The 24,380-nt window shown below is 37.3% G+C and overlaps 2 protein-coding genes and 1 long non-coding RNA gene across 4 annotated transcripts; 2 read left to right on the top strand and 1 right to left on the bottom strand.

Moving 5' to 3' along the window:
- Positions 1 to 403: 403 nt before the first annotated feature.
- slc16a3a (solute carrier family 16 member 3a) lies at positions 404 to 10,465 on the bottom strand. Of its 2 annotated transcripts, none has more exons than XM_048195572.1 (5): positions 10,292 to 10,465; positions 5,128 to 5,364; positions 4,656 to 4,799; positions 3,793 to 4,572; positions 404 to 2,855 (listed from the first exon to the last, which is right to left on the bottom strand). In XM_048195572.1, exons 2-5 carry the CDS (start codon positions 5,348 to 5,350, stop codon positions 2,512 to 2,514), a joined length of 1,491 nt encoding a protein of 496 aa, XP_048051529.1. In that variant the 5' UTR covers positions 5,351 to 5,364; positions 10,292 to 10,465; the 3' UTR covers positions 404 to 2,511. The 2 variants fall into 2 exon arrangements, with proteins under 2 accessions (XP_048051529.1, XP_048051537.1); XM_048195580.1 differs by lacking the exon at positions 10,292 to 10,465 and adding an exon at positions 5,457 to 5,846.
- LOC125271546 lies at positions 2,801 to 3,931 on the top strand. The gene is made up of 2 exons (XR_007185656.1): positions 2,801 to 2,912; positions 3,776 to 3,931. It is a non-coding gene; the product is annotated as an uncharacterized LOC125271546 (long non-coding RNA).
- Positions 10,466 to 14,490: 4,025 nt separating the features above from the next.
- Positions 14,491 to 24,337, top strand: engase (endo-beta-N-acetylglucosaminidase). Its single transcript, XM_048195547.1, has 14 exons — positions 14,491 to 14,717; positions 14,853 to 14,929; positions 15,297 to 15,498; positions 15,587 to 15,735; positions 18,687 to 18,841; positions 18,936 to 19,084; positions 19,194 to 19,365; positions 19,828 to 19,931; positions 20,050 to 20,161; positions 20,894 to 21,078; positions 21,150 to 21,292; positions 21,404 to 21,503; positions 22,374 to 22,485; positions 23,422 to 24,337. Exons 1-14 carry the CDS (start codon positions 14,617 to 14,619, stop codon positions 23,824 to 23,826), a joined length of 2,166 nt encoding a protein of 721 aa, XP_048051504.1. The 5' UTR covers positions 14,491 to 14,616; the 3' UTR covers positions 23,827 to 24,337.
- Positions 24,338 to 24,380: the final 43 nt, after the last annotated feature.

Genomic DNA, 24,380 nt, shown 5'->3' with positions numbered 1-24,380 from the left:
TAATGCTTTATTTGCATATAAACATTGATCAACAAACACACACAGAGCTTAAAAAAAAATGACGTATCAAAGTTTTAGTGCTACTTTAATTGAGGGACAGAAATATTTAAGGTTTCAATAAAAATATCAAGGGGTTTTGACGATGAACTAACGCTTTATGAGTTCAGAAAGACGAGGGTTTCAGTTCTAGGCTACATAAATGAGGTTGCAGTTCACTTAACGGGTTATAGATGGCACTGTTTGAACTCGTTTTAGTAACTATTCCATTGCAGGCTATGGGTTTTGAACTATTAAATGTGTTGCATACAGAGCGGTAAGGCCGGGCTCATAAATGCGTTTGTACAGTATATGCTGTACGTGGCTCGTTTTGCCCGTGAGAAAATATGTAAAAATAAGGCAACTGTGATGAGTATTCAACATTTATTGCACAGGTTTGGTTTTCAGCAGAAAGAGATGAGGTCATTATCAATCTATGCAGTCGTTCTGAAAATTGAAACCAATGAAATAAATACAAATATGTCCCAGCCTGACTCAGATAGGCACAGTTGAAGGGCAGTTTAACAGATTCTGGGGTTACTGAGTCAAAATTTCTCATAGCTGCACTGAAGATGTATTATTTAAATAAATATTCAATGTGGCAAGTAGTTTAACCAGTAGTGAAGCTGATGCTGGTATAAAATTAGAATGAATGCCACTAGGCAGTGCTGTCAAACCTCATTTCTTTTACAATGAAACAATGGGACACACTGCATGCTTTTCCGTCATCATTGTTTTCTAAAAATAAAAAGGAATTTTACCACAATATCACTCGAGTTCAAGTGCTCTTCATTCGTTTTCGGTGCATTTTGGTGAACATTAAAAAGAATCTAAATTATTTGTTGAGAATAAACTATTGAACAGCATTGAACAACAACAAACATTCAGAGTAGGAGAAAAACAGGTAAATGCAAATATTGCTAAAGGACTCTTCAATGAAGTCATAAATGCAGAGATACCTGCTCTCTACTTAACTACGCTATGACAATCTCAGCATAGCAGTGAAAAGTTAAAAGTCTCAGTTGAGAAACACACCAACAGTGTCAAAAAATGAATTCACAGTACTAATACTGACTAATAACTAATGCTGAATAATACAATTATATTCAACTAACAAAAGCTTTCTGTCGTTTGACATTGAGACATACTGAAGAAGGTGAAGTATGGCAGTAGGTGGCAGGTGCCAATCCAGCAGGATTACAGTAGCTTTCTATCGGGAATGTTCCAGTGATACTAAAACAATATAACAGGTACTGGTCTTTATGCAGGAAATCATGACATTTTCAGACATCTACTAAAGTCAGTGGACCACACTGTTCACAATGCACAAAAGCAAAGCAGTTTACATATTGCTTGAGGTCCCAAAGTATAATCGTTTGTAAATCGGCACACATATTATTACAAAAGCGTGTAAACAGAAGGTGCATTTTGAGTGGAAACTGATGTATCTCCTGATATCTATGAGTATTATTAGACTTTCTGTTCCTGTGATAGCTGTCTACTTCCGTTGTGTGAAGTTTTTTTCACTTAGTCAAAGGTGCTGTAATGATATTTAAGTCACTATGAAATCTTTTTTTTTTTTTTATGGAATATTGCAACATTTATTACACAAAATGTATCTATGCACATCATTTTTTTTTTCATGTGCCCTCATGATCTTTAAAAAAATAAACTCCTCTTAATTGGCGTGAGGGCGGGACAACCTGTCACTCACATGACATCACAGCAAAAGCAAACCTCAACCATCCAATCAGTTCCCGAAGGACAAAATAAATTTTTGTTTCGTGAATCTGTTTCACTCGGATATACATCATAATAGGGAAGAAAATAAAAAAAGCTTGAATGATATTCACTATATACCTGCCTTTTTTTTCTTTCGCTTTTTGTTCTCTTTATTTTCCTTTTAGGACGTTCAGCTGTGTACGTGGAAATTGCGAACATTTCGCACCCCTCTAAACTCATGAAAACTGCTCTTCCAAGTTAATCTATCACACTCACAATGTCCAGTTTATCATATATGGCCTGATTGACCGGCAGAAAGCACCTCAAACATGTTCTGATTGGCTAAAAAAGGCAATTTTTCTTTCACTGTTTATGACTGTCACAGGGATCAGTGTGATATCTCAGTAGTCATTCAGTAGACAGCATAATTTTCTGCAAACTATTCCATAATAAAATCACTTACAGCACCTTTAACCAAGATAACGTAGGTGTAAGTCAAAGAAATGTCTGTGGTTTTGAGCTACAGACTTACAGAGAGTGGCTTGTCCAGATCTCTCTGTGTGGCAGTGCAAATGCGATATTTTGAACAGCATGAGTGAAGTGTGGGCCTCTATTATTGATTAAATAGTCATCTGTCAGTAAATAGCACACACATTAGGATATCACATCACACTACACAGTGACACACATTAACACTGCAGCTCTTGTTTGTGTCTTTCCAACCTAAGCAGAAAAGGTCAGTCTTGATGTCCTTCAGAGATCAGATTCTGGACTACAGGTGATGTTCTTATCTTTACATTTAAGAAATGTTTCCACTTCTGTTGGATCCTCCACTGCACTCTCAGGTCTCAGGTCACCCGGATCCCTCTGCTTTTCTGAGTTTCCGTTGGCCTTGTGCGGCTCCCCTATGGGTGGCGTACTGGAGTGATTCTTTGCCTCGACTGCCTCCCCAGCCTCCACTGCAGCCTCTGGTGCCTCAGGCTTCCTTTTTATGAACAGGAAGTTGCATATTGCCAGCACTAAAGCTGACGTCACAACCTCAATCCCAGCCAGCAGGAAGACAAACATGTAATTCTTAGTGGAGTCCAAAAGGCGCCCTTGACAAAGAGAGAACAAAGATTTTAATGGTAGTCAAAGACTCTCAATAGATTACAGTAAGTGTATCAAGCAAAGCATCTACATGACTTACATAACATATTTGACCAGTTGGTGAGTTGTCAATCTGATTTTATTAAGGCTGATTTATTGCACAAAACTGTTATAGTCTACATAAAATTATTTAAAAAAAAATAGAAATTGTTTTATATATATATATATATATATATATAATTTGACACTAAAGATGCTGAAAATTCAGCTTTGACATCCCTGGAATAAATTACATTTTAAAATATATTAAAATAGAACTGTATACTGTATAATATTTCACAATATCACTGTTTTAACAAATTATATATATAATAATAAATATTTGTATAATATTTCACAATAAAAAGTGATATTGTGAAATACACATTATAACAAAATAAAACAAAAAAACTGGCTTTGATTTGAATATATTTTAAAATGTAATAAATTCCACTTATGTCAAAGTTGAATTTTCAACATATTTACTCAGTGTCACATGATCCTACAGAAATCATTCTAATATGATGATTTGCTGCTCTAGAAACATTTATGATTATTATCAATTAAAAACTGCCTTTTTTCAGGATTCTCTTAACAGAATTCATACAGGGCTGTCATGAGATTGAAACAGAAAGTTAAAAAACTTTTTCTAATTATTGGATTAACACATTCAATTACTTGCATTATATGTATTTTTTAATTTATGTAAATAACACTTGCAGCAGAACATGAATTATGCATTATTGTACCTGTCCCTCTCGTAGTTCCCACAACCATATAATGCTCTTTTCTATTCAATCAAAATCAAAATATTTTGATAACAGATTCTATATTTCTCAACCTACTTCAGTTTGAGAGGAAACTAACCTACGGTATCAATCATTTTTAGTTTAAAATGAAACTCACCAGCAGATGGAGGCCCAACCAGCACAGCAATGGCTTCAAGCAGAAGAACTAAACCAATGGCGCTGGAGAACTTCTCTGTACCCACAATAGCCATGAGGACCTCAAACTGCAAGGCCCCAACCATGCCATAAGAGATGCCGAAAAAGATGCAGAACACCACCAGAGAGTTGTAGTCTTTAGACAAAGAGCCCACCAGATCTGTGATGCCATTGAATATGAGAGCAAAACTGAAGAGGTAGACGCAGCGAGGACGAACCCACCGGAGTCCTGCGATGATGCCACACGTGGGCCGTGCAAAAATGTCAACGAAACCCAGAATGGTGAGCAGGAGGGCGGATTTCGTGTCCTCGTTTCCCAGCTCTTTGGCATAGCTCACCACAAACACTGGAGGCACAAACAAACCGAGCACCATAATGGAGGCAGCGATGGTGTAAATGACAAAGCCCCGGTCTCTGAAAACACTGAAGTCCAGCAGCTTGGGTTTGGGTTTGGCGACATCATCCGGTGTGTTTTCAATTCCAGGGGTCTCGGACTTCTTTGGTGGGACCAAAGGCCTCATTAAAGCCCCACAAGCACAGCAGTTCAGCAGTATCCCTCCCAAGATGAGGAAGCCCCCTCTCCAGCCATATTCATACTGAAGGATCTGCCCGAGAGGGGACAGACAACACAGAGCCACCGGACTCCCAGCCGCTGCCAGGCCGTTAGCCAGCGGACGCTTCTCACTGAAATATCGATTCAACATAATGAGTGATGGCTGGAAGTTCAGAGCCAATCCAAGACCTGGAATCAGACGATAGAAATGATTACATGTCCCTGGATAGACATCAGTCATTCAATAAAGGAGTAAATGATGACTAAAGTACCTGTAATGACTCCTATACACAAGTAAATGTGGATGATGCTCGTGGCAAACGATGCCAAGATCATTCCCAATGATGCAAAGAGGCCGCCCACCAACATCACTGGACGACACCCGAATCGATTCACTAAAATGCTGCATAAAGGCCCTGCAAAGGGTAATTATATACTGTCTGAATCTGGTTTGAACTAATTACAAGACATTAATTGGATAGTTGACCCAAAAATGAAGATGCTGATCCAAATCTGGAACACAAAAGAAGATATTCTGAAGAAATGTCACAGTGTTTTTGACCATACAATGAAAGTCAATGGGATCCAGTCTTGTTTTATATGCCATTGACTTTCATTACATGGACAGAAACAGTGCAGACATTCTGTTCCCCTAAAGAAAGTCATACAGGTTTGGAATGGCCGAATTTTAATTTTTGGGTCAACTATACCTTTAAGACTTTGTTTGATTGGTGGTGAACATACCAGTGCCATAAAGCATAGCCAATAGGATGGAGGAGATCCAGGCTGTGTCACTGTAGCCCACCCCAAACTCTCTAATCAGCTCCTTGAAGAAGACACTGACAGCCTTTGGAAAGGCGTAGGAGAAACCTGTGATGACGAAGCAACCAAAGAGCACAGCCCAACCCCAGCCACCATCAGGAGCCTTCACTCTACAACCACCGTCATCCAATGCCACTCCACCCATGATGCTCTACTTCTCTGTGGAAAGATGAGGCACACACACACATGTTCTTAGGGGAATAAGTTGTAGTATGCAAGTCAATAATAATAATGCCTTCATGACTGTATACCAGAAATCCCATTCAGTCAAATGACAAAGCATTCGAGTTGTGTCGTTACTTCTGCTGCCTCTGTGAAGAATCACTCGTGAAGTCTTGGGTTTTGATGCCAGAAGACAGACCTTATTTTCAGAGATGTAAAGTCTGCAGTGCAATAGAGCCTGTCTTTGCACACTCTTTTATACAGTTTTCCATATGCTCTCTCTTAAGGCGTGGTCACTATTGTTTATCAACATATTACCATTTTTGCCTATGACTCTAGTTTGTTTAGGCCCCAACCTATTAAGTGGTACAAGAAGTCTCAGCTCATCCCATATTTTCTCTAATGTCAAAACGAGAGGCTCAGCTCACCATATTGGAGCACATTCTGTTCTCTTACAGTCAAATACATTACTATAATACTAGAATAATTGTTAACATAAATCGCATTGATTATGCTTCTTTATATATATATATATATATATATATATATATATATATATATATATATATATATATACGTAAGCAATAAGGTACGAGAGGCAGTGCTGTATCATGAATAAGTCATGGCTGAAGGGTGTCGTTAGGCACAACGTGAAGCGAAGTGACTTGTTCAAGATACAGCACTAGCCTGGAGTACCTTATTGCTTTTATACAACGGTTACCACACAATACAAATAGGGGTTTTCCCGTGACTGACAGCACTAGTAAAAGCATTTGTCAGTAGGGCTGGGCGATATATCGCATGAGATTGTCATGCACATTTCGTCAGTAAAGCCGGTTCCCTGATTACCGCTAAATCGCTATCACCTGCTTTCAAATGGAGCGCCATTTAATAAACAGAACCGTAGTTCACTGACAAGCTACGCAATATCGCGTTCATTATCACAGATGAATCGCCTTCGATAATGCGTAGCTTGTGATCTACGGCTCTGTCTGTTAAATGGCGCTCCATTTGAAAGCAGGTGATGGCGATTTAGCGGTAATCAGGGAACCGGCTTTACTGACGAAATGCGCGTGACAATCGCATGCGATATATCGCCCAGCCCTATTTGTCAGTTGCATAGAGTCCGGGAACGTGACGTCAGCAACGCAATGCATTCTGGGACTTTAGGACATCGAGACTACAGTAGAGACTGGGAAATGGGGGCAGGGGGGGTAGATGTTAAAATTTATATTATAGAGTTAAAAACAAATTAGAATGGTGAACGCTGGCTGTGTTATGAACTATCTGCATATACTGACCAGCGTGGAAAACAGATCTGAAATGGAGCGCTATTTTCGGGACATTTTAAAACGCTTAACGTGGCTTAATGTAAGTAAACATCATATAAACCATACTATGTATAGAAAAGCAGTTGAGTCCAGAATTTGAACAAAATGCGTCATATTACACGTTAAGTTTTCATCCATATAAAACCGTTAAGAAAATGCTTAACGTCGTTTAATATAGCCTACTAAGTGATATTAAAAGATAAAATTCTGCACACACCAATTTTTATGTATAGTATGCTTTATTAGTACAGTGTTTATAGGTTTGGTCTTTAAAGTCCCCCTGATATCAAAATTTAAGTTTTTTAGCTTTTAGTATGAATATGTTAGCCTTAATGTTATGAATAAGCTGGTGTGTTCCAAAACAATGACAAAATTCGCATTTAGGAGATATAAGCATTCAAATCTTATAGTCTCTCACTTCTGCTAAAATGGATCACGGATTTTCATGACATCACATCGCACTTCAGTTTCTCATCAAATCTTCTGTCCAATCAAATGCTCTCAAGAATCTGAAGTCCCGCCCCCTCCTACAGACGCTGAAGCTGCGGCTGAAATCGGTCATTTGTTCACACATTTACTAGTTTCTACCAAAGACTATAGAATAACACAAGACGCGTCACTCGTATTGTTTTGAATGGGAGAAAGTACAACATGCAATATGGCGGAATAAGTCCCGCCTTCTAAATAAGAGCCAGTCGCCGATTGGTAAAGTCACTGCAGAGGCTGTTAGAAGCTCCGGTTCCTTTAGAAACAGTCAGACGCGCGCCTCCGAAACGAGAACTGCGTATGCGCATAATAAGGTTGATCCAGCCTGAAAAATACAGTTTTTATCATGATTCAAGCATTTAGAAACAAAATTATGAGACAGTTGTTGTCAAATTTAATTGGTGATTTCAAATATGAAATTTAATCGAAAGCTTGGCAAACAGTTTTAAAGAATTTGATGTTTCCCCATTCAAAGAGATAGAAGCTGCACTTGAATGCCCGAGAGGCCTTTCAAAGATGGCAAATGATTCATAATTTCTGATCCACTTGAATATGTAAGTGCTCACACCATGAATAATCTACGAAAACACGTTAGAAATGTTATTTGTGATATAGCTCGTTGCCATCACTCTCCATGTTCATAAAGCAGCACACCTTTGATTCATTGTTCAGCTTCTCTCAGTAAGAAATCATGCAATTGTTCCATTTAAGTCCAGTAAAACTTACTTGTTGTAGCGACTCCTCAGGGATTGGATTAGGGAAGAAATCATGTTCATGGTTGCGATTATTAACGTTAGTATGAAGCAGAGCAGGACCGAGTGTTGTTGGAGCTGAATGAGGCCGCTGGAGCGATTGAGCAACATACGCCTCACGAGCAGCTGAACTTTTATTATGCCACAGTCGCCGGCACAGCTTCCGCTTTTCCGGTCATGAGTATGAGGTAACACAGATCTGTTTATCATATTAGATACATTTGAGTGTGTTGAAAATGATACTCTGTGCGTTCGCTCAGTGGCTGCTGTGAGACACTGTTGCACACTGCAGTAAGATAGATTGATTTTAGAATATCATATTAAATGCTGGATGGTTTGTGTTGATAAATGGCATGCAATTAATTTTAAAACGTACTGTATGATGGAGAAAATTCTTTTTTACTAAAAGCTGCATCTGATTCTGCTATGTTAGCTACTTGACAAAATAGTGTTTTTCTCTGAGGCATGGTAAAGCATGGTACTCGCAAAAAAATCAAGAAAATTAGATTTAAACAATAAGACTAAACGTGTTGAGCTATATAACAACAATTCGTTTTCTGTCTATAAATATATCAAAACAGTTGTTCCCTTGTCTATTAAAACGTAAATATTAAAGCGTCTTTGGTGTTTCCATGGTTTCTACAAAATAAAACTGGAAACCGAGGGTAATGCGGGTATGACGCAATTGTCCCGGAGCCTTGGTTAAAATTGCAATTTACAAACTATTACAAATAGTTGCAAATATTTGGGATACTTTAAGTACTCGAGTGAACAAAATATATAACACTGGCCTAGTGGTTTTTGGATATTTTACTGCAAAATTCTTACATATTGCACCTTTAAGTAAAAGGCGGCAGTATGCTTTCTATGTGTGTGTGTGTGTGTCGTCTCCTGGCCACACGACTGACTGAGCGCTCGAATGAACACAGGAGATTCAAATATTAGTCCATTTATTCTAAGCAAGTGCAAGCAGCTCTTTAAAAAATGAATGTAAATACATTCATATTTTTTCATCTGGTGATTTGTATTTGTTGTCATTGTACGCTCCTAAGCGTGTCCTAAAACATGGCGGCGACTACCCAGAATGCAATGCGCAGTGACATAGTTTCCAGAGTCTTTGCCGCCATCTAATGGTGTAATAATGTCACTTCTGTTGCTGTTCACAGTCAGGGACACTTTTTTTCTGGCGAAAGGAAGGGTTTTCGTGAAACTTCATGAAAGTTGCATTGTTGCATATTTTTTGGCTTTAATATTTGTATTGTGTGGTAACCGTTTTATAAAAGCAATAAGGTACTCGAGGCTAGTGCATGAATAATTCACAGCTGAAGGGGGTGCAGGCACTCCACTATGCCTCTCATACCTTATTGCTTACATATACATACATAACAGAAATACCACATGAGGGTAACATTACAGTATTAAAATGTTTTGTATGGGTCTCACAAAGCTGTTAATAAAATATGCCCAGGTCATATTTTCACACCAAAATTAGAATTTGACGTAGGCTAATAAAAATCATTTCTGAGATTCCACCTCCAGTATACCTAAAAATGAATTGTATGTTATGTTATGACTTTTTATTATTATGCCTTTCATATGATAAAAAAAGTAGGCTAATTATTAGGTTTTCTCGTTTTTATTATTTTGATGAGTGATAATTCTCTGCATCTTTGTATATTTTAAATGTATTTTTTGTTTGTTTATTTACAGTGATGGCTAATACTATATTGCCACAGCTTCATGCCCTTCCTCATCACGTACAATGTCAGATGCGTAATAGCGGCACTTTCACGCCTTTCTGTAAAACAAGCCTCTTACACTTAATCTTTAATCCAAATCATCTAATATAACACCATTCTTTGTTTTAAATATTGGCTGCTTTTTCACAGCGTCAGAGTGTTCCGTAATTCTTACTCATTTCCGAGTCACCTGTTACGTTTGTATGAGTAATACAGGGGATGCTGCATGGATGCGGGACAGGCTCATGCGCAGTCCACATTTATAATGAGATGCAAGGCTATTTAAGTTCATAAACACCCAGTACGTAATTTATCATGAATGATATCTATATCTAGACAATAACCTTTTCATGATGTGAGGCTCTATGTACAAACTAATGTCAGTTATTGATAATCACCAATCCATATGCAGATTTGAATTTACAGCATATCAGCCTCGCTTTATTAGCCTACATCAAATTAACATTTCAACGTGGTCCTACAAGATCTGTGCAAATATTTATCTTCATCTGGAGAGGCTAATTAACATCGATTTGACACTAAAGCGTGTTTATCCAAATCCTTTACTAGCCATGATACGTTTCCGGGATATAAACTGACTGTAAATAGTACTTACTAAACAAATGATTCTCTTCCACCTTCAAATTCAGTTCTGATCACCGCTTCTAGCAGCAAGAATGGCATTACAGGCGTTAAGTAAGAAAGAGAAACCCGACTAGCCCGCTCTGTGGACTGGGTCCTAAAGTCTGCTTCTCTCACTTCTTGTTGTCATGTTCACCTCAGCGCTGCGTGTGATGTAAGCATTTCTTACTGAGTCTGTGCAACTGTGTAAAAATAACCTACCCAGATCTAAGATAGAGTAAGCTGTAAAATATTAAACTTGCAGAACAGGAAATAGTCCTTTGAGTGCAAACTGAAAATTTCAAACTGGAATGTTCTCTCAAATACGCCAAAAATGTCTGTGAAAAAGTGTTTAAACACTTTTTCATTGAGTTTCTCAAATATGGACAAACCCAACTGTTGGTTTAAATTTTTAAGTTAAAGAGTTAGTTCATTCAAAAATGTACCCAAAAATGTCGTTCCACACCCGTAAGACCTTCGTTAATCTTCAGAACACAAATTAAGATATTTTTGTTGAAATTCGATTGCATAGCCAGCAAAGACATTTCCTCTCTCAAGATCCATTAATGTACTAAAAACATATTTAAATCAGTTCATGTGAGTACAGTGGTTCAATATTAATATTATTAAGTGATGAGAATATTTTTGGTGTGCCAAAAAAACCAAAATAACGACTTATCGCAGCGTTATGAATCAGCGTATCCAATCATGATTCGGATCACGTGTCAAACCGCCAAACTGCTGAAATCACGTGACTTTGGCGCTCCGAACAGATGATTCGACACACTGATTCATTATGCTCCGATGCTTCCTGAAGCAGTGTTTTGAAATCGGCCATCACTAAATAAGTTGTTATTTTGTTTTTTTGATGCACCAAACATATTCTTGTTGCTTTATAATATTAATATTGAACCACTGTACTCACATGAACTGATTTAAATATGTTTTTAGTACATTAAAGGTGCCCTAGAACTTCTTTTTAAAAGATGTAATATAAGTCTAAGGTGTCCCCTGAATGTGTCTGTGAAGTTTCAGCTCAAAATACCCCATAGATTTTTTTAAATTCATTTTTTTAACTGCCTATTTTGGGGCATCATTAACTATGCACCAATATAAAGGTTGCGGCCCCTTTAATTCTCATGCTCCCCCTCCCCCGGAGCTCGCACTTGCCTTGAACAGCATAAACACAGTTTACACAGCTAATATAACCCTCAAAATGGATCTTTACAAGATGTTCGTCATGCATGCTGCTTGCATACATCGGATCATGTGAGTACAGTATTTATTTGGATGTTTACATTTGATTCTGAATGAGTTTGAGGCTATGCTCCGTGGCTAAAGCTAACATTACACACTGTTGGAGAGATTTATAAAGAATGAAGTTGTGTTTATGAATTATACAGACTGCAAGTGTTTAATAATGAAAATAGCGACGGCTCTTGTCTCCGTGAATACAGTAATAACCGATGGTAACTAACCTCATTTAACAGTACATTAGCAACATGCTAACGAAACATTTAGAAAGACAATTTACAAATATCAATAAAAATATCATGCTATCATGGATCATGTCAGTTATTATTGCTCCATCTGCCATTTTTCGCTGTTGTTCTTGCTTACTTACCTAGTCTGATGATTCACCTGTGCACATCCAGACGTCCTGCCCTTGTCTAATGCCTTGAACATGAGCTGGTATTATGCAAATATTGGGGGCGTACACCCCAACTGTTACGTAACAGTCGGTGTTATGTTGAGATTCGCCTGTTCTTCGGAGGTCTTTTAAACAAATGAGATTTATATAAGAAGGAGGAAACAATGGAGTTTGAAACTCAGTGTATGTCTTTTCCATGGAATGAACTCTTGTTATTTAACTATGCCATTATAAATTCAATATTTAATTCTAGGGCACCTTTAATGGATCTTGAGAGAGGAAATGTCATTGCTGGCTATGAAGGCCTCACTGAGCCATCGAATTTCATCAAAAATATCTTAATTTGTTTTATGAAGATGAACGAAGGTCTTATGGGTGTGGAACGGCATGAATTTTATTTTTTGGGTGAACTAACTCTTTAAATTTAATAAACCCAATGATTGGGTTTGTCCATATTTGACCCAAACATGGGTTGAAAAAAAAAAAAGGAGGAAAATGGAAATTTCTTATTTTTATGTAATATTGCATTATTTATTATAAATGATATATCTGTGCACATCTTTCCATACCCTCCTTCTTGCAGCGACATCTCTTCTCTGATGACGTGTTTACTGGCGTGAGGGCGGGACGACCTGTCACTCACATGAGATCACAGTAATAGCAAACCACAACCATCCAATCATGTCCCAATAGACAAAATCAACTCCAGTCCTACATTTTATCTTGTTTGAAGAGCAGTTCACATTACGACACGAAGACTTTCACATTATGACGAGAAGCGGAGTGCCTGCAACCCCTTCAGCCGTGACTTATTCACGATACAGCACAGCCTCGAGTACCTCATTGCTTTTATAAAACGGTTACCACACAATACAAATATTAAAGCCAAAAATATGTATCAATGCAACTTTCATGAAGTAAACTTTCAGTAAAAGCCTTCCTTCCGCTGAAAAAAATAGTCCCTGACCACGAACAGCAACAGAAGTTACATTTTCACACCATTAGATGGCAGCAAAGACTGTCTTTATGAGTGTGTCAGTCACAAATTACACATCCACACAAATAACTAAAGAAGTCACATGCTATGAATAACAGCTTTTTGTTTTAAAAACTTTTTGTTTGAAAATGGGACATTTAGGTATTGTTCTTTAATTTCTAATGTCAGAAAGGAGCATTTTATAGTTTCTGTATAGCCTGTTTCTTTGTACCTTTTCATTGTCAGAACATTGCAGTTTGTTCTGAGCCTTTCTGGCGGGAACCAGACTGGCCTCTAAAATCACCCTGGGGCGGCGTCAGAGGATTGATCACTGTTGTGGTGTAACAAAATAAATCCCAAACATAAAGCTCTCTGAGTGCCAAACAGACCTAATGTGGGTCATTGATTCATTCGGTCAAACACATCCACAGTAAAGATGTTCTCATTCCATCAGAATTTAAATTGAAATGGATAAAATATATAATGTTTTTTGTTTGTTTTTGAAGCACAATGTAAACAAACTCAAAGACCTATTATTGAAGCATACTAAAGGAAAGGGAAAACGGAAAAGAAAGACAGGAAATGATAGAGATGACACATTTGAGTCAAGTTCCTGTGAACCAGCTAAACTACATTTTAGTTTCTGTTTGAATGTTTGCAGAAAGGTGAAATGAAAGAATGAAACATGGGTATATCTAACTTATTATTAATATTTAATGTGAATGCACAAGCAAATGTTTTGCTAAATCTTTCAATTGGTGATACTGGTTATTCTGTTGATTTATAAACTTTTTCTATACCAAAACCAAAGCCTTTGGGGGGCAAAAAAACTAATGTTTACTATATTAAATGCCTCAGATTTCAGTCTGTGTTAAAAACTTCCAGATTTCCATGGCATCCATCTATTCTGTTAAAAGCACTGGATTCAGACTGCAGGCTCACATGACTCCTGAAAGAGAAAAAACAGAAGAGAAGCATTGTGCCGCCACCAGATGGCCTGGATGATCATTCTACAGAAAGAGAATGGATATGAGAGGTGATTCTGGATGAAGACAACAAGGAAAAAGGGTGTGAATTATTGATGAATTGATATATTTTCGCTTCTCTCTAATTCAGATTTGTGTACAGATAAATACTTCTTTTAGCTGGAAACTGGAGGCCTCACATATAGTGAAACCGTACAGCATCATCAGCAAGGTAAACCAGGGTTCACTGCAGTATTCAAAATCATGGCTGAATAACATTTGGCTATTTATTCTAAGATGTCTCCATGAACCACAGTTGTACTTGTCTTGTTTATTGTCACTAAATGTACTTTTGAGTTTCAAATGGTCACTTTAGTGGCTGGTTTGTTTATCTTTTCTATGGACAGTGCATGTAAAATGGCTTGAAGATGCGCAATACTTTATAAAAGGACTTTTAATGAGTGCTGAAAATAAACATGAGAAATATGTGTTGATAAACAGTTCACATACCAGATATTTTATTGGTCTAGCCTCCTGCCCTCTAGTGGACATTTAAAACAACACACCTTTACGCAGGATCTACGTCTGTCCAGCACATGCCGCACTCATTCAGCCAATCAGAGCACAGGCGGAAGCTTGCCTGTTACTTTCTGTTCCCAAACGGAGAGGTGCATCAAAACTACAAATCATTTTGTCTGAAAACTAACTATCTGTTGACGTTTTTGTAAATGGAAAGTGTTTCTACAAAAGACAACGAAAAAATGACACCCCGAAAACGAAAAGGGGACGAAACCACAAGCAGTAAGATTCGTAAAACGGAGGAGATCAGGTAATTTTGACTTTGTTGAGTTATGATTGATCCAGACTATGTGAATCAATGCATCATTTTATTTCCCTTATAACCTATGTTATAGTTATAACATGCATTATAACTACATGTTCAATGTTCTGGTTGTTTATTCAGCTCTGAGACTTGCCTTGATCAACCAGGCGATCAAAGTATTCACGAAGTCGTAAATGACGAGCCATCCACATTGCCAGGTGTATTATAAAACATATGCTATTCTTTCAAAAGATTACTGATATAGAAGTATAGATAGAAGCATTATTGTCATTGCAGTACAACGAAATTATAGTGCCCCATCTGATCAGTGCCAAGAAACTAAAAAAAACTAGCACACACACACACACACACATAACAAAAGACCATAAGAACCATAAAAAATTAATAAATAACAATAAATGAATAATAATTTAAAATGTAGTCACATTATATATTAAAAAGTATATTGCACCTTAAAATGTTATTGCATGCTAACAGCAGAATAGAATATATTAAGTCTTGTCCCCATTCAGAGTCCTTACAGCGCATGTTTTTTTGGTGTGTTCTTTTTCTGTGGTCTAACAGCAGTCCACTATGATCCTGACACTACTGAGCCCATCAGCTGCAGTCTGAAGTCTCTTGATGAGCTGTTATCCTGGAAACGCAATGAAGCAAGTCCATTTAATGTGGCCACTGTGCCTCTGGCTAGCAGGCATCCTCCGCTGGACAGCTGCCCTAGGCGGACATTGGTGTCCCATGACATGATGGGTGGCTACTTGGAGGACAGGTACAACTCAGAGTTTGATGTCAGCATGTTATGTCACTTTCATGAATTGTTGAGCCAGTATCTTCACAGTCCTGTTCTTTTTGCTGAGGTTCATTCAAGGCGCAGAGCAGGAGATGCCGTATGCCTTCTATCACTGGGAGTATATTGACATCTTCAACTACTTCAGTCATCAGATGGTAACCATTCCTCCGGTGGTTTGGACGAATGCAGCACATAAACATGGAGTGCTCTCTATTGGTGAGTGTCTTGATGGGTTTAGTTCATTGGCCAAAATCCCAGTCTTATTAGCCTTGCTGTGAAAAGAATTTCCTTGTGAAAAATAAGTACATGTTACTTAGCATACTTTTAAAAAGAAGTACAGAAATAATATACTTTAAAAGAATATACTTAAGTTCGAACTGAAATGTAATGATTTCTGACTTTTCATTTAACGTTAATTGCAATTAAACTGTATTATAGTTTAAATGTATATACAATTCAATTACCTGAACTTGATTTTTTTTTTTTTGACAAACTTAAGTACATCTTTATATGCAATTTAATAAAATATGGCAGTATAAGTGTACTGCCGAATATGCTGACAAGCATTTATGGTCAAAATATACTTGAATGTAATTTCTATTGAAACTTTTGTGTATTGTACTTAAGTATATATGTAATTATACATTTGTAATAAATAAACTTTATTTTAGTTTATAGTTTTAGTTCATAGTTTATAGTTTTTAGTTTAAAATGAAATAAATATTAACTTTAAATGTAATATTGATTAACACTACAGTTAGTCTGTTTGTTGCTGTTAGTCAACACATCAAAATAATTGTACAAAGTATTATTAAAACATATTTAAAATGTGCTTTAAAGTAAAACTTTTAGTTTGACATTATTATGCATTTTTCTAAAAAGCGTACTTAAGTGTATTAAGTCATGAAAGTGTACTTAAGTGGCCTCTTATTTCAGTAATATTTTCTGCAGGTACATTTTATTAAAAAATATACTTTTAAGAATTGAAGTGCACTTCTTTTTCTCAAGTGTAGTTCACCCAAAAATGAACATTTTGTCAACATTTACTCAACCTGACATTGTTCTAAACCATATGTTTATTTTTTTTTCTGTGTAGCACAAAAGGAGAAATTCAGCACAATGTTCAAGCTGCTCTTTTCCATACATTAGACAACAGATAGACAACCTGTAGCTGTCAAGCACCCTAAAAGGACAAAACCGCACTATAAACATAGTCCATATGAATTATGCACTATATTCAAAGTCTTTTAAAGCGATATGACCTTGAGCTTGGGAAAGACGCTTTATGAATAAAAATTTTATTGTACCAATGTGTTAAATTTCAGTCTGCTTTACACAAAAAGCTATTATATGCCTTTTGAAAAGTCACACAAGTTATATAGACTCTCTGATTATACTTTTATAGTAGGAGGTTGACAGCAGTGGTCTCAGTAATGCCATGGACATTCTACAAAATGTCTCCTTTTGTGTCTGTATGTCTAGGATCTACAGGTGCTGGTCATATAATTAGAATATCATCAAAAAGTTGATTTATTTCACTAATTCCATTCAAAAAGTGAAACTTGTTTATTATATTCATTCATTACACACGGACTGAAATATTTCAAATGTTTATTTCTTTTAATTTTGATGATTATAACTGACAACTAAGGAAAATCCCAAATTCAGTATCTCAGAAAAGAATATTACTTAAGACCAATACAAAGAAAGGATTTTTAGAAATCTTGGCCAACTGAAAAGTATGAACTGAGTTGGGGCTCCTTTTGCCTGAATTACTGCAGCAATGGAGTCGATCAGTCTGTGGCACTGCTCAGGTGTTATGAGAGCCCAGGTTGCTCTGATAGTGACCTTCAGCTCTTCTGCATTGTTGGGTCTGGCATATCGTATCTTCCTCTTCACATTACCCCATAGATTTTCTATGGGGTTAAGGTCAGGCGAGTTTGCTGGCCAATTAAGAACAGGGATACCATGGTCCTTAAACCAGGTACTAGTAGCTTTGGCACTGTGTGCAAGTGCCAAGTCCTGCTGGAAAATGAAATCTGCATCTCCATAAAGTTGGTCAGCAGCAGGAAGCATGAAGTGCTCTAAAACTTCCTGGTATATGGCTGCGTTGACCTTGGACCTCAGAAAACACAGTGGACCAACACCAGCAGATGACATGGCGCCCCAAAACATCACTGACTGTGGAAACTTTACACTGGACCTCAAGCAACGTGGATTGTGTGCCTCTCCTCTCTTCCTCCAGACTCTGGGACCCTGATTTCCAAAGGAAGTGCAAAATTTACTTTCATCAGAGAACATAACTTTGGACCACTCAGCAGCAGTCCAGTCCTTTTTGTCTTTAGCTCAAGCGAGACGCTTCGGACGCTGTCTGTTCAAGAGTGGCTTGACACAAGGAATGCGACAGCTGAAGCCCATGTCTTGCATACGTCTATGCGTAGTGGTTCTTGAAGCACTGACTCCAGCTGCAGTCCACTCTTTGTGAATCTCTCCCACATTTTTGAATGGGTTTTGTTTCACAATCCTCTCCAGAGTGCGGTTATCCCTATTGCTTGTACACTTTTTTTCTACCACATCTCTTCCTTCCCTTCGCCTCTCTATTAATGTGCTTGGACAGAGAGCTCTGTGATCAGCCAGACTCTTTTGCAATGACCTTTTGTGTCTTGCCCTCCTTTTGCAAGGTGTCAGTGGTCGTCTTTTGGACAACTGTCAAGTCGGCAGTCTTTCCCATGATTGTGTAGCCTACAGAACTAGACTGAGAGACCATTTAAAGGCCTTTGCAGGTGTTTTGAGTTAATTAGCTGATTAGAGTGTGGCACCAGGTGTCTTCAATATTGAACCTTTTCACAATATTCTAATTTTCTGAGATACTGAATTTGGGATTTTCCTTAGTTGTCAGTTATAATCATCAAAATTAAAATAAATAAACATTTGAAATATATCAGTCTATGTGTAATGAATGAATATAATATACAAGTTTCACTTTTTGAATGGAATTAGTGAAATAAATCAACTTTTTGATGATATTCTAATTATATGACCAGCACCTGTATATGTTTGCAATGACACGAGCATGAGTAAATAATGAAAGAAATGTCATTAACCACAGCACCTTTATAGACAGGTGAAAATAAGAATGAATTAAAATAGTCTTATCCCCCTCTAAGGTACATTCATCACAGAGTGGACAGATGGAGCGAAGATATGTGAGGCCTTCCTTGCAGATGAGGAGAGTTACCGCGCAGCTGCTGATAAGCTGGTTCAGATTTCCTACTGCTACGGCTTCGATGGCTGGCTCATTAACATAGAAAATGTGCTGAGTGTGAGTAAACAAGGCTTCTCTGATTGGAGGATTATAAGGTCACTATGTTGATATCATTTCTAGTACTTTACCCCAAATTTGACTGACTCCTCAGGAGACTGCAGTGAAGAACACTGGTCCCTTTCTGCGCTACCTCACAGACCAGATGCATGAGCGCGTTCCAGGCAGTGTGGTGATCTGGTATGACAGCGTGCTGAAGAACGGCTCACTCAATTGGCAGAACGAACTCAATGACGACAACAGGCAAGTGATGGTCTTGAGGGCATCTGTAGGCGGTGATTCAGGTCTGTGAGATTTGTATGTTAGATTTTGTACAACTTATGCCATCAGCTTCCTTTTTTCATCCTATTAGAATGTTTTTTGATGCTTGTGATGGAATATTCACTAACTACAACTGGACAGAGCAGAGTCTGGAGAGGATGAAGTCCTACTCTGCTGCTCAGGGCCGCTTTGCTGACATCTATGTTGGTGTTGATGTGTTTGCAAGAGGAAAGGTGATCGGGGGGAAATTTGAGACAAATAAGGTTAGTGAATATACAGTGTATATATATTATTTAATACTTTTTTAGTTAGAGTAATTTTAATGGATGTACCCTACCGGTTAGAAGTTTGGGGTTGGGAAGATTTTTTGTTTTTGAAAGAAGTATATACTCTCATATACTCATAACGCAAAAATACAAAACAGCAATGTGATAAATTATTACAATTTCAAAATAATTGTTTTCTACTGTAGTATGTTTTCAGTGTCACATGATCATTCAGAAATCACTGTAATATGATGATTTGCTGCTCAAGAAACATTATCAGTGTTGAAAACAGTTTTAATGCATCTTTTCTCAATAAAAGTATTAATTTCTTAAAAAAAACTTACTGACTCCAAACTTTTGAACAGTGCTATATATGAATAATTTCTCAGTGTTATTTGGCTGAGAGTACAAAGAGAAGAAAAAAGCTATAAGCAATCTTCTCGTTTTGTTTTTCACTAGGCTTTAGAGCTGATTCGCAAGTATGAGCTTTCAACAGCCATCTTTGCTCCTGGTTGGGTGTACGAATGCCACGAAAAGGCAGATTTTCGGCAAAACCAGGACAAGTACGCTGATTTCTTGAACTAATCACAGTGTGCTCACTGTTCTGCGATGGAATATATGTAAACACACACAAACATGCAAACTTCACTCTGATGTGTATTGTCTGACCGCTCTTCTAAGGTTTTGGAGCTTGCTGTCTGAGTACCTTTATATCCACCGGCCCTCGTCCAGTCTTCCATTCATCTCCTCATTCTGTCAGGGCTTTGGAAAGAGCCTGTACTGGAGGGGACAGGTACACTACACACAAGCACACTAAGATTCTCCTCAATAACTATGCGAATTCAGTTTGAATGCATTTGTGGTATTTTTACTGGCATCAAAAGCAAAGTTTTGACGTACACTAATGCTCATCTCAAATTGCCACAATACGTAAGAGCCCAATGAAATAAAATGTTTTTGCCCCTTTTGTTACCTTGTCCCTCAAAAGTCATGACTTAATTGTTCATGCCTGTTTTTTTACATTTAGATTACCTTTGCCATCATCTAACCATGACTTAAAATTTGAAAACACTAATATCTTTCCATACCCTAATATTTTTTAAAAACACTAATAATTTAATAACACTGCTGTTTTATATATAATCTTTAAATCATTATTTTACCCAAAAATTAAAATTCTCATGAATTACTCACCCTTATGTCTATCCAAACTTTCGTTCATCTTTGCAACTCGTGTTTTGCAACTTTGGCCATGTTTAGCGTGAGAAAATAACTCTTTAACAGTGTAAATAAGTCAGTGTGCATGAAATAGCATTACACCCCCCTTCAAGAAATCTCAAAAATCTCATACTGTACTTAATCATGTTGTGATGTCTAAATTCACTTGTAACATTTAAATGTTTGATTTTAGTTTTTAGTGTTTTATTTTGAATTTATTTAGACAAAATAGTAAAGAATTTAAATATAAGCCATTTTTTAATATCGATACGTCCCAAGTAATTCTGACTGTTTGATGTATGTGTAGGTGGAGATGGAGAGAAGCTGGTTCAATCTGCATGCTCAGGAGATCCAGCCTCTGTACCTCTCTGAGAACATGGAGAAAGGCGGCTGGCTGAAAAGCCGTGGCTGCTCAGAGGACGCTTGGATTGGAGGCAGCTCTCTGATGGTGGAGGGCGTCATTCCATCTGGACTTCCTGAAGTCTGTGCAAGGTACTACAGGTTTTGTTTTCCCTGGAGAACAAAAAACTTCAGTCAAACACCTTCTTTTTGCCCCTTTGTAGGATATTTTCTCTCCATGTTCCCTTGGCCACCAGGACGTTTGTCTCTTTTGTCTACAAGCCACCTGTGGGAGTGAAGGTATCCTTGGAGCTCAAAACGATAGATGTTCCCCTGTGCACATTCAATGGGAAGGAGGAAATAACATGTTAGTGGTTTCTCAGGTCTTCTTCTTCAGATCTCTTAGAGTTTCTGTGGAGCTGTCATGTTTAAGAATGTGTAATATTAATCGAATCTTTTTTATCGGGTGTGTGTTTAGCTACAAGTGTCTTTCCAGAAGCATTAGCAGAGGATAATCAGTTGGTTAAGCAGTTTGTTCAGAATTGTGGCCGGTGGACTTCGGATGGCTGGACCTCCAGGTGAGAGTCAGCTGGTTAATTGGTTAGTTCACCCAAAAATGAAAATTATGTAGTTTAATACTCACCCTCATGCCGTTCTACACCTGTAAGACCTTCGTTCATCTTCGTGACGAGAATACTTTTTGTGCACCAAAAGAACAAAATAACAAAACAAAGCTTAACAAATCTTTTGTTTCGAATCAATGGTTCGGAGTGCCAAAGTCATGTGATTTCAGCAGTTTGGCAGTTTGATACACGCTCCAAACCACTGATTCGAAACAAAAGATTCGTAAAGCTTCAAAGCTTCATGAAGCAGTGTTTTGAAATCGCCCATCACTAGATATTGTTGAATAAAGTCGTTATTTTGTTTTTTTGGTGCACAAAAAGTATTCTCGTCACTTCATTATATTAAGATTGAACCACTGTAGTCACATGAGCTGTTTTAAATACGTCTTTAGTAGCTTTCTGGGCACTGAGAGGTTTGGTGACATTGCTGTCAATGGAGGCCTCTCTGAGCCATCGGATTCATCAAAAATATGTTAATTTGTCAAATAAATATACATACATCTGTCCTACAAATAATGCAGAATCTTAAATATTTCTCAAGCAATTTTTCCCTGAATATCATGCAACTTTTTTACATTTCTCAAAATCCCAAAACTTTGTTTATTTTCATGTTTAAATTAAAATTTTCCAGGGCAACACTATTGAACCTCACAGTATGTATGTGTGAATGTTTTACTTTGCACATCACCGTCATTGTGATTATCCAATGCTTATTCACTGGCCGGCGTGCCATAGTTTGCTGACAGGCTTTAAAGTAAAAAAAGTTTTGGTCATAAACATCTGAAACACTTTCTCTAATAAAACTCAATGTGGTTTCATGCATAGATGTTTCCTGTTGAAAATGATTGGATGCTCATTGCGAGAAGTGTGTATTCGTTTTTCCCGAGATGAAGGAGACGAAAACGCCTCCTTTAACTGCAGGATTGGAGAGATTATGGTGAGATACACATGTACAAAACACACACAGAACGTTACACACCTCTTTCAAGATATTTTAGTGGGTTTTCATTTTTATAATAGCGGTTTTCATTTTATGAGTGAAGTAAGGTCTGTGGTTCACAATGAATTCAGGCCGATACCCATAAGCCAATTATTTAAAAATATAGTATATATAGTCAAATAAATGCTACAAGGGAATTTCACTAAATTAAAAAGTATAAAAAATAGATACATTTATTTTGAGATTTAATAAAGTGTTATTAAATTATTACTCTTTTTAAAGATCGACTTTACAGTAAGTGAGTGTTATATATGACCGCGGATGTAATCCAAATGTAAAAATATGGGGAAATGAGCAATCAGTATCAGCTGATTTGAGGAAATTTAAAAATTTTGTCTGATATGGTTCTGGGTTTTTTTTTCTACAAAATAATTTACAACCATTAAGAAATAAAATGCCTTCTGGGTTGCCTTACAGATTTACGTCTTGACTGAACGTATTGTACACTACCATTCAAAATGTTTACATTTTTTTTTAAATGTTTTTTTGTTTGTTTTTCTTTTATGAAATAAGTCACTTATACTCACCAAGGCTGCATTATTTAATGAAAAATACAGTAAAAACACTAATATTGTGAAATATTATTACAATTTAAAATAAGTTTTATATTTGAATATATTTAAAAATGTAATTTATTCCTGTGATGTCAAAGCTGAATTTTCAGCATCATTACTCCAGTCTTCAGTGTCACATGATCCTTCAGAAATCGGTTGTAACATTATAAAAGTCTGAACTGTCACTTTTGATCAATGCAGTCTTTCTGAATAAAAGTATTTATTTCTTTCAATCTCACTGACCCCAAACGTCTAATCAGTAGTGTACGTATATAATGTTGGTAGTGGCTAAATTGTCCGTTTCCATTTTTTTTTGCAGTTTTTGGATGCAGAGAGTCTTCATGCACCCCTGCAGTCTGTTCAAGGCATCTGCGTGAATGATGTGGTGTGGCAGAAGGTTGCTTCAAAAGAACATGAACATGGACACACAACGAAGGTACTTTTGAACGCCACCTTACGCTGGCAATATCCCACTCAGCAGGTCCGCCATTTCCGGATACACTGGAGACATCTCCGTGGTCCTGACCCTCGGATTCGCTCTGGACCCCTGACTGTGATTGGCAGGTCTTACTCCACCCTGTACCGTGTGGTGGAGCTAGAGGTTCCTGCTGCTCCGGGTCTCATAGAGCTGGTGGTGGAGCCTGTGAGCAGAGAGGGATTCAGAGTGCCTGAGGACCGGTGGGGCAGACGCACACTCAGCTACAGTTCCTCAGGGAACCCATGAACATGAAACGCTGTTGACCCAATGCCTTAATACTATATAGCTGACAAGCTGTTTTGATAGTATAAACAAATCTCTCTTCTATTCAATATGCAGTAGAATGTGAGATGAATTGGTGCTAAATCTATATTTCATGAATGTGTATTCTGAAAACTTGAATTGAAAGAGCAAGAAAATGTGTAAGATATGATTTGCTTAATTATATCCTTCATTATGGTAAAAGCTGTTTTAGTGTGCGAGTAGGACCAGAGTGGTCTGTTCTTATAGCCATTGCACAGCTCTAGAAGTGCATATATTTACATTTATTCATAAGTGGCATGAAAACCTCAAAATTAATGAAGTAGCTTTTTAAAAAAAAAAAATAATAATAATAATAATAATTTTAACAAGAGTCATGAAATTCCCTTGTTTATGCATTTGTGTGAAATCAAGCAAGGAGATGATTCCAATCTGATGACATCCAAAGTTGCAGATACATTATTATTTGTGTTAATAAATGGGAACGTAAAAACAACTTTATAGTTAGTTCTTTCTTTGCACATGCAGATTTCAGAATT

Source organism: Megalobrama amblycephala, linkage group LG1 (assembly GCF_018812025.1).
Source record: "Megalobrama amblycephala isolate DHTTF-2021 linkage group LG1, ASM1881202v1, whole genome shotgun sequence".
NCBI lineage: Eukaryota > Metazoa > Chordata > Actinopteri > Cypriniformes > Xenocyprididae > Megalobrama > Megalobrama amblycephala.
Note: the sequence above shows the minus strand (reverse complement) of the source record. Positions and strands in the feature narration are given on the sequence as shown.